The 18,427-nt window shown below is 45.7% G+C and overlaps 1 protein-coding gene across 1 annotated transcript in view; it reads right to left on the bottom strand.

Annotated features, from left to right (window-relative positions):
- The window catches only part of JAZF1 (JAZF zinc finger 1), a 335,688-nt gene extending 318,654 nt beyond the window's left edge, over nucleotides 1–17,034 (bottom strand). Inside the window, exon 1 of the mRNA XM_047763870.1 lies at nucleotides 16,731–17,034. Within this exon, the coding sequence (XP_047619826.1) occupies nucleotides 16,731–16,845 (115 nt within the window). The 5' untranslated portion in view covers nucleotides 16,846–17,034. The remainder of the gene's footprint in view (nucleotides 1–16,730) is intronic.
- Between the last annotated feature and the right edge of the window lie 1,393 nt (nucleotides 17,035–18,427).

The raw sequence follows: 18,427 nt of genomic DNA, 5'->3' as shown, positions 1-18,427 counted from the left end.
GCTGGGGTTTTCCAGATCTCTCCAGGGCGATAAAGGGAATGGGGCTCTTGCGCTCCTTGGATCTGACAGAGAGCGCAGTGGAGACGAGGGCCATCATGAAGCGGTACCACATTCCACATCATCTCCGGGGGCTGGGATTATTTTAACCCTTTTAGGTGATCCTGGCTGACATCCAGGTCTACACGCAGAGGCCCCGGGCAACGGCTGCTATTCCATCCCTCACCCCCGCCTCCTGTTTCTCCCTGCTCCCACCACCCCAGCTCCCCCGCTCCTTCTTGAGCACAGCAGGCACTCCTGCTCAGAACCTTTGTCCTTGCTGGTCCCTCAGACTGGAACATTCTTCCCCAGACGCCCGAGTGGCTCGTTCCTCCCCTGCATCAAGCGTGTCCCTTCCGAGATGCCTCCCTCCACCTTATCTCCAACAGGCCTCTCGAGCTCGCTCTCCGACTCACTCTGGTTTGCTTCACGGCATTGTGACTGTTTGAAATTATCTTGTGTGCTTGTGTTTTGTCTGCTTCTACTGTGGGCACGGACTTCAACTGTGTCCTTCCCAACTGGCTCCCCAGCTTCTAGGTAGTGCCCGCATGGCTGGCACTCCGTAATGATGTATCAAATATACAGTATAAACTGAGAGTTTGAGATGTTGCTGCATGAAAATACAGGAAAACAAGGCATTTAATTACTTGCCACATCAGACTGACAAAAACCTCTGAAGACTTAGAATCCGTGGGGAGGGAGAAGAAAAAAAACGAAAGGCATCTTCAGTAATAAAAGAGATGGAAACCATTTTTTAATTCAATTATTGATCCGTCCCACAAGCCAGGCCCGGCTGCTTAACTGTATGGGATCCCAGAGCACTCCTTAAAGGGGAAAACCAGTGGCAACAGAGTCTATAGGACTGAAAAGGATTTCAATCACTGTCAAATACCATTTAGGAGTAAAGTACTTTAAAGATCCTTCACAATCCGTAAACAACTCAACTACTGCCACTCAAGCTTCTGAAACAAGGCCTATCCTGGGACTTTCCTGAGAAGCTTCCAGCATGTGAGTATGTGACATTTCAAGAACTGTTATTAAAGAGATGCACAGCCACTTAACGAGAACATGGCATTCTGTTAGAGTCCTACAGTCATGTTCTTGGATTTCTTCATAAAAGCCTTACAAATCCTTTCAAGTGATTCACAATAAATCTTTACAAACAATACATACAAAACCATCTCCTGTTTTTCCATTGCTTAGCTGATACAAGACAAAAAAAAAATTTGTTTTCTGTTTATATAGTTTAATAAACCTCTCCAGACTCCTAGGATACCTGTTTTCCCAAATAGAAAATTATATTTATCAAATCTGGAAGTCATATTTCTAATCACATGATCTAACGTCGCAAAAACGTAAATCTAGATAAACAATACTAAATTAAGGCTGGTATATTTTGAAACAGCAAGAATTTGCCTGTGGAATGTTTTAACAGCTCATGGATTCCTACGACCACTCAGTATGACTTATTCAAACACACATCAAAACTGTACCAGGAAAATCGAATTTCATCAAATATCTCAAGGCAAAAATGCTTAACAAAGAACAGAAATGTATAAGGCTATTTTGATCCATCTTCTCCCACTCTATTATGAAAACAAAGAGGACAGAAGAATCTGAGGAATGCGGCTTTGGGAGCCCCATCATGGATGCAAGAAGGTGCTACAACCTATCAGGGTTAACATTTTCGGGGTGCTTCCTGGTTGCCAGGCCCCTCAAAGGCACGTTTTTATTTAATCCTCGTAACAGCACTCTGAGATAAATACTAACTATCGTCATCTCACCAAAGCTGAGGTCTAGAGAAGGCAAATGACTTGGCCAAGGTCACAGAGGCAGCAGGACTGGAGGCGGCGCCCCTGAGCACCCAGTCATACTCCACACAGCTCCCTCTGGAGACTTTCTACCCTTCAGAATTCTCCAGAGTTCCACAGCTAACACATCAAACACTGTGCCATCTCACTACACCTCAAGATGCACACAATTACTCCCATTTTAGAGATGACGAATGTGAGGCCCAGAGGTCGCATCACTTGACAGAAGGAGCAAAGTCAGGATCCCAAGCAAGACAAGCTCCCGGAACCCCCACCCCCATGCCTGTCCTCTGGCTGCCTCCCAGCCAAGCTCTCTCCCCCACTCATGACTTTAAGTCGTCTTGGCTTCTTCATCTATGGAATCGGCTAATTGGACTGGATCAACTCTGAGTTTCCTCTCAGTTTTCCAGCGATACAACACTCAAGCCATTGGCAAAACGTTTTTGAACACGATGAAAACATTCAGGAGAAACTTTTTCAGTGGTCCTTTCTTCCCCGAGAGGAGGGAAATGAAACTGAGAATGATCCCAATACACTTTTAGGACGAAGGCTTATTTTTTAGAATTTGGTCTGAAAAAAATTTTTATTTTATTTTACTGTTTATTTTTTGGCTGCACCTGCAGCATCCGGAAGTTCCTGGGCCAGGGACTGAATCCGAGCCACAGCAGTGACCTACACCACAGCTGTGGCAGTGCTAGATCCTTAAACCACTGAGCCACAGCAGAAACGCCCTAAAAGAAAAATTTTCAATCACGGTTTTCATATTAAAAAATAGTCCACCCATTTCATAAAGAGAGACGGAAAAAACATATGTTATTATTCCTTCCATTACACTTTCTGTAGTTTACATAGCTTCCTTGCTGGAAGTAACGGTCTTCAAGGTTTACTCTGCAAGTTCCCATCGTGGCTCATCAGAAATAGCATCCATGAGGACACAGGTTCAATCCCTGGCCTTGCTCTGTGGGTTAAGGATCTGGTGTTGCCGTAAGCTGTGGTGTAGTCGCAGACTCGGCTTGGATCTGGCATTTCTGTGGCTGTGGCATAGGCCAGCAGCTACAGCTCTGATTCGACCCCTTGCATGGGAAGCTCCATATGCCGAGGGTATGGCTCTAAAAAGACTAAAAACAGAAAAAAGAAAAAAATAAATAAAGTTTACTCTGCATCTCAGCATTCACATGTGCTCCATTAAAACATAGGGCCCATCATTAATATCTCTTATTAAATACAGAGATTAGATGCAATGCACTAGTTTTCTTATACAATGTTTTAAAACCATTTGTATTAGTTACAAACATTTAAAGACAGACTTCACATAAAAATCTTAGTTCCTAGCTTCTAACAGAAGCAGTAGTAGTGATGTTAGAATTTGCCGGAAAAGGCCCTGCACTCCAATATGGTAGTGCTGGGATGCAGGTCAGCAGCAGCTGCCCTTTTAAGGGAAGCTTCTCTGGTTTCCCAGAGTTCCCCTACTCCAAATTACACTGAACTTGGCCGCTTCACTCATACCGTGTCCTGAAGGCATTTGGGTTTAAGATGCTCAGGCCACAGGCTCCTGCTCTAACTACATACCTGAGTTGCTATCAGGTCTTCATATTTGCCAGCATTAAATGCTTGCCTCCAGCAGAACTAAAAAGTATATCTATTCGAAAGAAACCCAAAGAGGTTACAGCTCTTTCAAAGTTTGATTCCTTTTTAACATTCCCTCCCACAACATTAATTATTTCATCAGCGTAAGCCAACGGGTTCCCAACTTTGGCAACACATGATAATCAACTCAGACATGTTAAAAACACATACGTTCCAAACCACACCCGCCCTGGTCAAGCACATCCGAAGATCTGGGGACACAGCCTGGGCATCCTCATTCTGTCCAGGTTCATGCAAGTGACTGATGGTGTCCCCTGTTGAACAGCATTGACGTAAACTCTACTGCTATACGGGTGTGACTTACAAATCAACAGGACCGCCACAAGCCACAGAGGAGAATCATTCTCATGACTCTGCAACATACATGACATAAACACTCAAGATGCTATTCTCTTTCCAGGTTTTGTCAAAATAACATGTCTTTAACATCTGAAGTGAAAGACACATACAACTTAACATCTCTTGACCAAATTTTCTTGCCTGATGTTTGCATATTTTTACAGTAAACATTTTGGGGAGGGCCCTGAAAGTGCTGAAGTGAAGCCAATATATAAATGGGAGTTTCCAACCCAAGCACTGAAACACATTCACTTCAATCACACACTGTCAGCCCTTTGGTTGAGTTGGTGCCAAACACCAGCTGTTTAGCATCAGAAATACTCTATCGAAAGATTTACTCAATAAAGATCTAAAATCCAATCTATCTCCAGATTATTGGGGGCCGATGAAGCATCTGTAGGACAAATGCCCAGAGACACATCAGTCTGTCAGATGCCCCAATAAAGTGACACTGGCTCCACAAGGAGAGAGGCCTAGAAAAGTTAAATATGGAATTTTTGAGGTGAAGGCACTCCACAATATGTATTTAGCTTGAGTTTACAGAGAAGCTGCAAAAACCTCATGTCCTGTATTTGATGTTTGACACCTAAGGAAGCCTGGGCATAACATATGAATACTATTACCATGGTATTGAGTTTGCGTAAGAGTAAGCTGTACACATGTCTCTACAGATTCCCCTGCTTTTGACATTACTGATATAATTATACCATGTTTTGAAAAAATCAGCCAGCTAAATTAGCATTGGAGAGACTTTTACTGAGTTAGGTAACAAAAGTTCCTTTGGAGTTCCCACTGTGGCTCAATGACTAGTATTTGTGAAGGCACGGGTTCAATCCCTGGCCTCACTCAGTAGGTTAAGGATGCAGCGTTGCCACAAGCTGTTGTGTAGGTTCCAGAAGTGGCTCACATCCTGAGTTTCTATGGCCATGGTGTAGGCCGGCAGCTGTGGCTCTGATTCGACCCCAGCCTAGGAACTTCCATATGCCGCAGGTGCAGTCCTAAAATGGCAATAAATAAATAAATAAATAAAAGTGGGGGGGGGGAGTGCTTCACATTTTAAGCCCAGATGTGCTCCTGCATCAGCTGTTTGAAGGCTGGTGATACAGTAATGAGACCTAAAGAGGGCTCTCTGTGAATGCCAGCAGGGAAACGTCTGGCAGGGAGGGCTCTAAACACATTGTCAAGAGGCCAGTTTTGGCTCTTAATCCACAATGTTTATAGCCGAGTCCCGGGACGTATCATTGGTCCAAACAAGTTTTTTTAAATAATGTACATGGTTATAAAGCCATGACTTTAATTTTGAAAATCTAAAGCAAAAGAGAAGGTTATAAGTGTTTATAGTAGGAGGCATTATATTTGAAAAAGAGTCCTCCACCCCAAATAAGAATCAGCGAAGGAAAGAAAACTAGTGATTAGCATCTTTAGGCTATTCAGTAATTATAATCATTTAAAATTTTTTTTTATTTTTTGTTCTTCTAGTTTCTTTTTAAAAAATTTTATTGAACTATAGTTGGTTTACAATGTTGTATTAATTTCTGCTGCAGAGCAAAGTGATTCCATTATATATATTATATATATATAATTCCATATTATATATACATGATTCCATTTTATATATATATTCCTATATATATACACACACACACACACACACAGAGGTATTCTTTTTCATAGCCTTTTCCATTACGGTTTATCACAGGATAATGAATATAGCTCCACATAACCATATTAAAATTGCCGAATTATTGTTTTCATTATTGTTACTGGGATGCTCATGGACCTTCCTAGCCTACATAAACATTTTCTCAGAAGCCAACACTTCTGCTACTACCAGAAGGCAGGCAGTAAAGTATCTCCTCCACCAATGAACTTGTTCCCTTCGGAAAGGCAGCCATTCTGTATGTAAGACACTCAGGTATAGAAGAGCCTTCTGTTAAAATGCAAACATCTTATAAAAAGTCACAATACATAAAGAGCAAGTACTAAGGTCTATGGGGACACCTGAAGGCAAAGCCTGCCTTCACTTCCCTGAGCATTTTACTGGCTTTGTACTTCATGCTGGGTTATGTGGTCTATGACTTGGTCTGTGTCTTGTGTCAAAAGGGATTAATACTCAACTCTTAAGCAATGCATAAATAAAGCAACTAACCAGTGCCTCACTGGTAGGTGCTTAATAAACAGTAGCTATTGTTACTATTTTATACATGTAAGAGGATTGACAGAACTCTTCAAGTTGAATCAGGATTCAAAATCCAATTCTGTCTAACTTCACAGTCCTAGCTTCTCCCTAGCCCAGTCCCTGCCTCCTGTCCACCAAACATCCCTGGCAAAGATGTGGGAGGAATGCAAGGTACACTCTGTCCTCGTATTGTTGAAGCCCTAGAATGTTCTAGGCAATCAAATATTGTATGTAAACAAACAATGATTCAACCTGGAGAAGGACTAACCAAGTTCAATTCCCAAGTGTAAAAATAAAGCAATGGATTTCCTTTTCAAATCGCCTTTTAAAAAAAGTCTTCTCTTGGAGTTCCCATAGTGGTTCAGAGGAAACCAATCTGCCTAGCATCCATGAAGATGCAGGTTTGATTCCTGGCCTCATTCAGTGGTTAAGGATCTGGTGTTGCAGTGAGTTGTGGTGTAGACTGAAGACGCAGCTCGGATCTGGCGTTGCTGTGGCTGCGGCGTAGGCCAGTGGCCACAGCCCTAGCCTGGGAACCTCCACATGCAGCAAGGGTGGCCCTAAAAACCAAAAAAAAAAAAAAAAAAGAGGGAGTTCCCATCATGGCGCAGTGGTTAGCGGATCCGACTAGGACCATGAAGTTGCGGGTTTGATCCCTGGCCTTGCTCAGTGGGTTGGCAATCCGGCGTTGCCGTGAGCTGTGGTGTGGGTTGCAGACGCGGCTCGGATCCCGTGTTGCTGTGGCTCTGGCGTGGGCCAGTGGCTACAGCTCCAATTCCACCCCTAGCCTGGGAACCTCCATATGCCGTGAGAGGGGCCCAAGAAATGGCAAAAAGACAAAAAAAAAATATCTTTGGAGTTCCCGTCGTGGCGCAGTGGTTAACGAATCCGACTAGGAACCATGAGGTTGCGGGTTCGGTCCCTGCCCTTGCTCAGTGGGTTAACGATCCAGCGTTGCCGTGAGCTGTGGTGTAGGTTGCAGATGCGGCTCGGATCCTGCGTTGCTGTGGCTCTGGCGTAGGCTGGTGGCTACAGCTCCGATTAGACCCCTAGCCTGGGAACCTCCATATGCCACGGGAGCGGCCCAAGAAATAGCAAAAAAGACAAAAAAAAAAAAAAAAAGAGGGAGAGAGAGAGAAGAAATAAAGTCTTCTGCAAATTTCCTTAATATAAACTACTCTAGACTAATTGCAGAACTGGTGTTTGTGTGTGTGCCATAAATATATATGCTAAGTCCTCACTCACATATGCACATGTCCAAAGAAGATGCCTTCAAAAATATCTTTTTTCACTGCCCAAAGTCACCTTTGTAACTTACTCTTTTCCATGGCCCAAAATGTTCCTCAATTTTTATTTTCATTTCATCTCTGAAAACACTTTTTGAGGAAGAGGCAAGAAGGATGGCAAGGCCCAGCCCTCCAGAAGGGGCTGAGTTCCTGGGGGAGGTAAATACACAGGTGGTTTCCAGAAAGTATGGTGCACACAATTCTGGCCGAGTCACAGGTTGGCTCTATAGTACAAAGAAGGCAGGACCAATTATAAAGATGCTATTTATTTACTGAGGGAGAAAGAGGCTTTCTCGAAGGAAAATGTTTGTTTTATGATCTTACCAAAATAAACAAACATTCTAGTCATATTTCACCAGAGAGGGTATTTAACTAATATGGAAGCATATTTAACTCCAAATTAGAAGGCAGTACTTTTAGGATGGAAATGTATAATTCATAGCGTGCTGGGACAGTGAATTAGACACTGTATAAAAATTGTTCAGAACTTTCTCTGGCACATAGCAATGACTCTCTAAGTGGTACCAAGGAATGGACCCAAGTTTTATGAGCCCTGCAGCTTTAGATCCTGTTTATGAAAAAAATGCAACGTTACAAACACAAAATGCTTACAAAAGAGATTATTTATTTATTTTTGCTTTTTAGGGCCACACCTGTGGCATATGGAGGTTCCCAGGCTAGGGGTCCAATCAGACCTGTAGCTGCCGGCCTAAGCCACAGCCACAGCAATGCAGGATCCGAGCCGCACCTGCCACCTACACCACAGCTCACGGCAATGCCAGATCCTGAACCCACTGAGTGAGGCCAGGGATTGAACCCGCAACCTCATGGTTCCTAGTCAGATTCGTTTCCACTGCGCCATGAGGGGAACTCCAAAAGTGATTATTTAGAGTAAGAAATCAAAACAAAAAACAAAATTTTAAAACTGACATTACCAAAACATCATAAAATCAAAATCCATAAAAAGAACCCAATATGTGAATTAATCACCTGAAATATTGCTGTAAATACTTCCTTTGGGCTGTACACTCTGATTACTTCTCATAGGACACTGATTTATATTGATATCATTTTCTATAAGGCACCAAGATAAATCAGTCTTTCCTCCAGCAAAGTGATCAAAATTTATTTTAAATAATTGATAATTCAGAAAAGTTACTTTTAGCCTCATTGTTATTTTTAGTGCCACATAAATTTTTAGGGTTGTTGTCAAATTTTAAACACCTATTAATTTTCTTTCACATGTGAGCCCTAAGAATTCGGGGCATTCCAAGTTTTCTTATCCATTGACTAACTTAACATATTTTTTGTATAGATGACATTTGGTAATCAACTTGTTGTCACTGATGTGTATGTTTGTGTGTGTGTGTGAGTGTATATGCATACACTCACACACACACACTGAGGTCAACTGAACAAGAAACTAAACACAGAACGCCCATTTAAAAATATGGTGCCAAAAAAAAGTATGGTGCATCTATAAATGTTTGCATTATTGAATACATTACTAACAGAAAGAACTTCCATACCGAATACATTTAAGAACTGAATCCTCTACTCACAATTGTATGCATCCAGCAAGTAAGAGCATTTCCCAGACTATCGTCTGGCTTCATACCACATTTAAGCCACATTCCCACCAGGAGATGTCATGATAAAGATTCATGCAGCAATACTAACCCTCCACCCCCCGCCCCTCTGTGCACAGACCCAGGTGAGCTGGGACGCTGACGGCATTCCTGAGAAATGATCCCTACCCTCAGATCACTAGGAAGAACTCAGATAGAGAGGTGACTGTGAACCGCATAAATACATCCCACTAAACCCAAATTAAACAGGTCCCCAATTCAGTTCCCCTTAGTGGTATCTCAAAAACACTCTCAATTCCCATGTCACTGAATCCAAGGAGAAATGTCACAGAAGGGAAGTCAGTGCAAAAAAGGGTAAGGTTAACTGACTGCTGAAAACTGGTTATAGCCTACAAATTTTGTAAGTTATGATGCCACCCATGAGCGCATGGTTGTATACACTGGCGGGGTTCCTCCAGGCAACGGCTGGGGTGGACCCAAGCAAAGTCTTCAGAAATGGTAAAACACGCATTGTACAAGCGAGGGTCCCTGGGGCTTGGGGGTCGTTAGTGTCACAATAAATCTGCCTCTGTGGTCTCCCTGATTATTCATCATTTATCTCAGTCTGTACATGTCTGGTCTCTACAAATAAATTTCGGTTCATTGGAAAATGGAAGTACCGTCTTTAGTACCAGCACATAGAAAATACCAAAAAAATCTGTTTGGTAGTTTTCACTATTCATAGGGATCTAGAGAGAGAATGCATGTATTACATATCCATATATAAATACACATATGCATATATGTGTACTCATACACATACATGTGGTGTGTATATATACATTTACATATGCATCATTTTTGCATTAGTATAGATTATACAAAAATATAGCCTTTATCTATACACTATGTGCATACATCGACTCCATAAATGCATAATACCAAAGAAAGAGTGAGACTTTTTGAGTTAACAACATGGTAGCCAGATCGTGTCTCTTCAGGAGGTCTATCTCAGGAGACTGGCACTATTAAATGAGCCTGCCAAACAAGGGACAGGGCTTCCTGTAGCTGGCCAGTGGGTGAGCCAGGCCAGCAGGAGCCTATCAATGCTCCCTGGTGCTGGACAGAGAGTCCGTAGTTAGTGACCCCAAAGAGGCACTTTGACTCCTGCCAGCAGGGATAGAGAATTAGTGGGAAGACTTCATCCTTAAAGACAACATCCATTAACCGGGTCTGTGCTTGCAGCTGGACTTTTAAAAAAAAAAAAGGTGAAAACTACTGTAAGATTACAGTGCTTCGTGTAAGGGGAAAATATAACTTTCTTTAAACTGATTGAGCATAGCACATGAAAACCTTTTTTTTTTTTTTTAACTCACATCTAATAAATTTCTGCCATTCGAAGTTTCCAATTTTCAAATTCTAAATAAATATTTGCTATCCAACACTTTAGCCAGGTCAGTATGAAACAAATCTATCACCGTCATGAAACAGAATGTACTATATCTGCAATCCAGAAACAGTTCTTCCGTGATACCCAGGCCGTGTCTGCACTGCTGAGATCTGAGGGCAGGAGTAAGGACAGGGAGGGTAGGATTCGTGTCCTAAAAGCAAACGGTGGGGGGAGAAAAGGGAGGATTTTAAGGGCTTCGCCAATAGCACCGTGTCCCGTCTCTCAGACCTCGGTCTAAAACTCAAGGCCTGCGGCTCAAACAGTCCTTGGAAAGCCCCTCTCATAAAGTGTCACCAGCCTACTCAGCCTTGAGGCTTCTTCCCTGTCACCGACAGAGGAACTGGGTTTTCTGAAGACAGCTCTCGGTCTGGAATGGTCAAGGTGGGAGGTGTCACTAAAATACACATTCCAAAGGCAGCTATTTTCCGAAGAACACGGAGGCGTCTGTCAAGCTGGTCAGTTACAGGCAGTTTTTCTGTCTGTACGTTTCAGTCACACATCAGAAAACATGGACCCTAAAAGGAAGCAATCAGAAGCCTAGGATGTTCACTAGCAGTGTTTTATAAGGGATGCTTTGGCTGTTTTCAGGTGAGAAGTGGGCAAATGGAAAAACCACTGAAGACGGTCTTCTGGAGAACACCGTGAGGTTTTGCATTTAGGGTTCCCCACTGTGTGGCGTGTGCACACACTCACGCACGCACGTGCACACACCTGAAATCTTGCCTGGCTCTGTATCGGGGACCTTCGAGCAAACGATGGGAGGCAGTAACAGGGCATCTTGCCATCAAGCCACAGGCAAGGAGCAGGGCGAGCAGTTACAAGCCTTTCATTCATTCATTTATTCCTTCAGTCATTCCGTCTCCCCACAGGAAGTGTCCTCGTGGGAATGTGCCCACAGGCCCAAGGCCACAGTGCCTCTTTCTAGTTCTGTTTTTTTTTTTTTCTTTTCAAAAAAAAAAAAATGCAGCCCACAAGGAAAGGCCATGTTGGAGGCTGCTGGCCTTAACACCACTTTCCAGTCCACAGCGGCAAAGGCCTTTGCCAGCGTCTAAAGTGCCTCTGGCCACACGCTCTATTAACCTCTAGGTTTTCACAGGACTCCGACATACTTATTTAGCAAATCCACACTATGGCAAGAAATGGGGTGATGTAGATAATTTAATACTACAGTGAGTCCTTGACACGCATGAGCTCACTTAATCCCTAACAGCCACTCCATGGAGTAGGTGCTGCTACCCTCATCATGCGGCAGATGAAACTGAGGCCCAGTGTGCTTACGCCAGCTGTCCACAGTTGAGTGGCTGACAAGTGGCAGAGGTGAACATTCAAAACCAAGCAAGCCGGGTTCACTATGCGGCCTCTCAGAGGATCCTCATCTCAAGGGTTCAGAGTTGCTTTCGAAAGGAGGAAACAGACCAACTGTCCGCAGGGGAAGCAGGGCCAGTACGATCAAGCTCATCACCTGTCTGGCCATGGGGCACAGGCCCAGCTGTGCAAAGCTGTCTGAAATTCAAATTCCAGCTCACACCAGCCATGGACGCTCGGGCAAGTCATCTTTCTGTGCCTCACTCCGCTCACCTATCAAGTGAGGATCATAAGGGCCTATTCTATATGATACACCCATCTATTTAGTATCCAACAGTGCTGCGTGAGATAATGCAAATGTTTACCAAACTGTTGGTGCAGCCAAATTCTACGTTATTCGTAATACCTACCTTATTTTTTTTCCCCCAGAGACTCTGACCTTTATTAATGAAATGGTTTACAAATCTATCCTATGATATGAAGCAGCATGGATTGATCACCTGGGTGTGGGAGATGAAAAAACAAGTGGAGATTCCCAAGAAACCTGGTGACATTCAAGGTCAAGAACCACCAAGTTACAGCTACTACAGGCCACTGTTAGTCAATGATAATCATCCATCCCCTAAAGGGGGCCCAACAGGAAAATGTGAGTCAACAATAGCAAAGCGGAGGCTCCTAACATCTGGGGCAAGTCCTAAACGACCTGATAGTTTAGCACCCTCATAAGAATAACTGAATCAGGTCAAATTCGATGTTTCAGTTTAAAGGGTGCAGACTGCCTTGGGGCCTTTGCACTGTCTGTTCCCTCTGCCTGGACTTCAGTGTCCCGTTTGTCCTCATGGCTAACTCCCTCACCTCTGTCAAAGTTTTGGCTCACCTATCAGCTTCTCAGTGGGGCCTATCCTAACCAACCAATTAAAAACGCCAACACTGGAGTCCCCGCTGTGGCTCAGCAGTAATGAACCTGACTACATCCATGAGGATGTAGGTTTGATCCCTCGCCTCACTCAGTGAGGGGGGTTGTAGGTTGCAGATGCGGTTTGGATCTGGCATTGCTGTGTCTGTGACGTAGGCCCACAGTTGCAGCTCAGATTCAACCCCTAGCTGGTAACTTCCATATGTTGCAAGTGTGGCCCTGGGGGGTGGGGGGGGGGGGGCGGGGAGACAAAACAAAAACCTCCAACACTTCCAACTCCCAACCACCTCCGCCTGTTCTAATCTGTCTCTTTTCCATACTGCTAACCACCTTCTCACTACTCCATCATTTACAGCTTATGCTATTTCCTGTCTATCTCCCAACACTGGAACAACTCCCAAAAGGTTACGCTCTTTGTTCACCAAAAAATACCAAGTGCCTATAACTACGCCTGGTACCAAAAAGGTACTCTCAATATATATTAATATGCAAATAAAATCAAAACGCAAAGGTCCTTTTTTACAAAGGTACCAAATCATCAAATCTGATAAGAATGGTTAAACAGCTATCTTTCTGAGGCCAAAAGATTTCACAGCACTAGGATGCACAAACAGAGCAGACACTGCATGAGTCTCTGACAGGACCTTCAGGGCTAAATTCAGTGTTGCTGTTTCTGTGATTCCTAGTCACCAGTTCAACCTCACCTATCTGTGTGTCAAGAGTGTTTCTACAAACTCAAGTATTTACTCACAATAAAAAGCCAACACATTCTGATCAGCTTTTCCCTTCTCCAGGAGACAAAGCCAGGCTGTGAATCGAGAGTGAAGTGGATGGAGAAACGCTTCACAGTTGCAGGGCTGTGGGATTTCTAGGCAATTTAAGCCGAGGGGAGGGTTTTCACTGGGGTGGTACCTGGAGACAGGTGCTCCAGGACTAGACCAGCAATGAAATGCAAAGAAGAAAACAGGAACTCAGGTGCAGCACTCCTCCCAGAGAAAGGAAGAGAGCTAAAACAGAGGGTGGTGAAAATCACACTTTGGCTCCACGGCCCTGGACCCTTGTTCCTGATGGAACAAGGGGTAACTGGTGAACAACAAGAGCTAAGTGTACATGTATAACAGCTACTCTCAACTTAATGCACTTAATTAATCTGAACTAAATACAGTTATAATGAAAACTATGGGCCTTGTACACTGAAGGCCTTGAAAAATCCTTCAAGCAACAAATATGCTGTATTCCCATCCATAAACTTTCATCTCATTAGTGGTTAAATGGTAATAACTCAGAAAGGTCCTCAAGACAGACCCACCACCTAAACACATCTCCGATATCTTATGATTGCCCAAGAAAAGGCTCCTTGAAAAAAATTAAAGATAACATTAACATATATTGCTTAGTAATTAGTCTTTTCATGCATCTTTTTCATGTGGCCACTTGATAACAAGGACACAGAATTGGTACATCAATCATTAAAAACAACTCTCTTCAAAAATTTACAGACTGGTCCGCAAACAATAAATTTCACTTAACAATACATGCACATGTAGAACTTTCACCAAATGCTTCATCTGATATATTTCCACTCATGTCTCTTCATCAGAAGTGTACTTATTTGACAGTGCCTACTACTCGGTTGATTTTATTCTTCTTGAGGTCAGTTCTTTTTTCTTTCTGCATATGGGGCTGTCTTTGAAAGAAAGAGGCCTCTCCTCAGTCAAGGTACAAAAATAATTCTTTACCCCTGGGAATTTTAAGTATTTGTTCTTTTTACCATTTACTGTCCATAGAGTTTGCTGGTTTCAAACTGATTCCAAAGTATGGCAATTGTTAGCCATGCCACACAATTCACCTAAGTCATAGCTATAGCTATGAACTTAATTGTTCCAAGTTTTTACTAAGATAAAACACTAACCCCTTGGGGGTTACCATCACTTTAAAAGTTGAGTTTTAGAAAATAGGGAACCCTTAACCCTCTTATAAATGTTTGCACGATACTAGAGACAATTTCTGCCAACTCTAAAAACTTGTGATTCACCAAGTCTTAAATCATCTAACTGATTACAAACTAAACCCTCAAGAAGGATGTCTTCAAGACATTTTAATAAATATATATTTTCTGTTAACGAGCTAGCCCAAGTAAGCAGGCAATATGGCGAAATTACTACTCACATTAAATATGGTTCATCCTGAAATAACTGTGAGTGAATAAGGTATGCTATGACAGCCTTGTCTACGTCAGGAAATTTTTTTTTATGTATTTACATAAATATACATTTATCTTGTTTATACTTATAATTAAAAGTAAGAGAAGCAACTTGAACTAATAAAATTTCCCCCGGAACTTTGCATTACTAGAGTTTTAATATTTTAAACTACCCACCATGAAAAAGCTGATTTATCCTTTATGCACCCTCAGTTATGACTCTTCAATCATGATGATGAATCAGTAAATTTGTTACTCCATTCAACCCCTCAAGATCACCGAAACTTGCCTAGCTTTTCTGCCACATCCTCATCAAGGGAGATGGCAAAAGCTATTACACGGATGTTTTAAATCTCTGTAAGTTTCAAAACCTGGACAATTACTCACCGGGATTATCTTTTAAAAGACGTTTTGTAAACATTTTCAATGAGTTATTTCCCATTCTGAATGTCCTATCATATCCATTCTAAAATAACATTCAAAGCTTATTAAGCACTCACTGTGTGCAAAGAGAAAGCACTGAACTAAGAGAAGGAGCATAAGGCTTGGCCTCATTTTATTCGTGCATAAATATACAGCAGTCGTGATTTATTCTCTCAACTTTGAAGAAACGTGAGCTGCATCCACAGGGCAGAATCCATAGCATGCATTTGGAAGTGACTTTCTGGGGGACAATTTACAGGTTCTCTGGATTAGATAGGCCGGTAGGGGCATCAAGCAGTTCCTTCACCTTCCAGCCCACACACAAGACAACCCGTGGGAGCTGGCCACACCTTCCGCAGGTGGCTAGATCGTCAGAGCCCAGAGAACCCGACCCATCTCTCCTGGCAGGGGCTCTGGAGAGGAGTCCGTAAATGAGTGCAAGGGTTTCTGCGAATTAAAGGACTTGTTGAAAGGCCCGGGGTCTGGGGCAGGAAGAGAGAGCAGCTGCCCCGCGGGGCGCCCCCTCCCCCGCGGCCCCTGAGTCCCCCACGCCTTGGGCGCTGCGCAGGCCGCCGTTGCAGATCCCGGGCTCGGCCGGCGCACCTCGGGCCTAGCAACCTTTGAAAGGCAAATCGAAGAGCCGGGGCGCATTTAAATGCCCGGCCTTGAGCCCGGGGGGATTGCTCTCCAGCAGACGCAACCGCAGGGGCCTCCGGGGCGGCGCGGCCCTGGGCGCAGGGCGCGGCCCGCGGGCGCAGCCGGATCGCAGCCCGCAGCGCCCCGGCGTCCGCGCCAGGCCGGGGCAGAAGCAGGCGCCCCCAGGCCCGCGAGCCCCGCCGCCGCCGCCGGGAGCGAGAGGGAGCGCTGGGTCCTCCGCCTGCGGCCGCGGCCCCCTCCCGACGCACCACACCTAGCAACCGGCGCTGACAGGACGCAGTGGCGGCGGCGGAGGGAGGAGGAAGCGGAATGGCTGCCGCGGTGGAGCCACCCCCGCCCCCCCCGCTCCCACCTCCCAGCGGCTGCAGCCGCCGCCGAGCCCTGACAGCTCGAGCCCGGGCGGAAGCGGCGGGCGGCGTGCAGCGCCCGCCCCCCCGCCGCCCGCGGCCGCTCGGACCACCCGGGCCAACTAACTCCGCGCCCCTTTCCAGCGCCGGCCGGCCGGCCGCCCGACCCGCCGGCCCCGCCGCGCCCTCCGCCCGGCGCCCCCTCCCCTGGCGCCCGGCCCCGCCGCCGCCGCCGCATCTCCCAGCCGCCGGCTCCCTCCTCCCGCCGCCCCCGCCGTGGCGCAGCCCCACTCCCACCACTTCGCCGCCGGCGCGCACGCCCCTCGGAATCCCCCGGCCCGTCCGCCACCGCACCTCGCGCCTCCGCATCCCCTCCCCCACTGCCCCCCCACCCGCACCTCGCGCCTCCGCATCCCGCCACCCCCGCGCCCCAGGCTCGCACACGCCCTCCCCACCCCGCCGCCGCCTTCCTCCCTCCTGGCCACCCCTGGCCATTCTGGGGTTCTCGCCTGGGTAGGAGTTTCCGCGCGCCGGGCACCCCCGCCCACCCCCGGGCCATTTACCGATGTGGTTGTCCTCGATGTGCTCGATGAGGTCGGCCAGGGTGGGGAAGTGGAGTCCGCAGCCCCCGAATCGGCAGGTATTGGAGAAGAAGGAGGCGGCGGCGATGCCTGTCATGGTGCTACATCGAGAGCCCCCCTGGTGTCGGCTCAGCGAGCGCCGGGCAGGCGGGCGGAGGGAGGGAGGGAGGGAGGCAGGGTGGGGTGAGGAGAGGAGGGACTGGGGGAGGGGGAGAGAGGCGGGGTGAGGGGAGCGGAGAGGACGGGACGGAGGGAGAGGGGGCGAGAGCGATGGAAGGATTGCGAGGAGAGACCGGGAGGCAGAGGGGAGGCGGCGGCGGCGGCGGCGGCGGCGTCGGGAGCGGAGGGGGGAGGGGGGGAGGCCGCCGCAGCTGGGAGGAGGGACCAGGGCGCGCGGCAACAGCTGTGCGGCCCCAACCTCCGCCCCTGGACCGTGGCCTCACCTGGGAGCGCCCGCCACCAACTTTATCTCACTCAGCCTGCCCTTCACAGTTGGTAATACGTGCAATCTGTCTGAAGCCTCCTTGGTTATGTACATTACATTCTTGGATACACGTCTATTAATTACACTTACATCCCCGCCTTGAGAACTCAGTTACCTAGGCCCCTCTCAGGGACATTTGTTTGCACTTGGCCACCTGTCTAGGTTTGGCACTGACATTCACCGGGGACCCAGGAAAGGCAATTGTGTGCACCTTACTCTTTAAACCTTCTTTAAAAAAAAAAAAAAAGGCACATATTCTTTGGAGGTTTGTACTAATTGATTTTAATGAAGTTTCCCTCTAGGCCAGTAGAAAAATCGTAGCTTTATTTAAATTTCAAAATAGAGTGCTTGATTGTCAAGTGCATTTGCCTGTGTTTTACACGTGCACGTTCCTAATTCGCCCTGCTCCTTTTGGGAAGACAAAAACCAAAATAATTTTATTTCCCCAAATTACAACACCCTACTGCCCCATCTCACATCTGGGAATTAACCCATCTGGGTCCCTGGAAGCAAAATGATCACCACCGAAAGGACAGAGCATTGGTTAAGGAGTAGAAACAGGGTCAAGGAACATAAGTTTCCCTTTATTTAAAAGAGATTCTGCCAGTCAATGTAGATTACACCATCCTGTGAGCAGTTAAACCCTAATGTTGACCAGTTAAGCATTTAAATTGATTCCGGTAGCTTCTCTGAAACCTGCATTTTGTTAAGAATCAATTACCGCCTGTCCCCACCCCCACCCCATTTCGCTGCTGTTTTTACCTTTAAAGTTTGTGTTCTCCAATAGCGCTTTTACAGGTACCTACAAATTTATGATCCAACGCTGCATTTTTTCATTATGCAAGTATTACTGCATTTAGCATTTTTCTTTAGGACATAGTTTATTTACCCTATGGTGCAGATACATAGAAAAATAGTATTCCCCTCTTCATAAATAAATTCATAACCAGTGCTATTTCTAAGAGTAGGAGTCTTAATTCTTTTCATTTGAGAATTTAGGGGAAAGGCACCATAAAACTTTTTACAACCTGACAGTCACAGTGATTGGGGGTGAAGGGTGCCCTCACCCATGGCATTTCCTCTTTCGTGCCCATCTCTTCTGTCTGCCAGCTCACAGGTAACAGACTTGCACTGAGATGAGAGTTGGGTTGGGTGAGGTTGGGTAGTTGTGTGGTTGAAGTTCAGTTTGGGGCCA

Source organism: Phacochoerus africanus, chromosome 16 (assembly GCF_016906955.1).
Source record: "Phacochoerus africanus isolate WHEZ1 chromosome 16, ROS_Pafr_v1, whole genome shotgun sequence".
Taxonomy (NCBI): Eukaryota; Metazoa; Chordata; class Mammalia; order Artiodactyla; family Suidae; genus Phacochoerus; species Phacochoerus africanus.
Note: the sequence above shows the minus strand (reverse complement) of the source record. Positions and strands in the feature narration are given on the sequence as shown.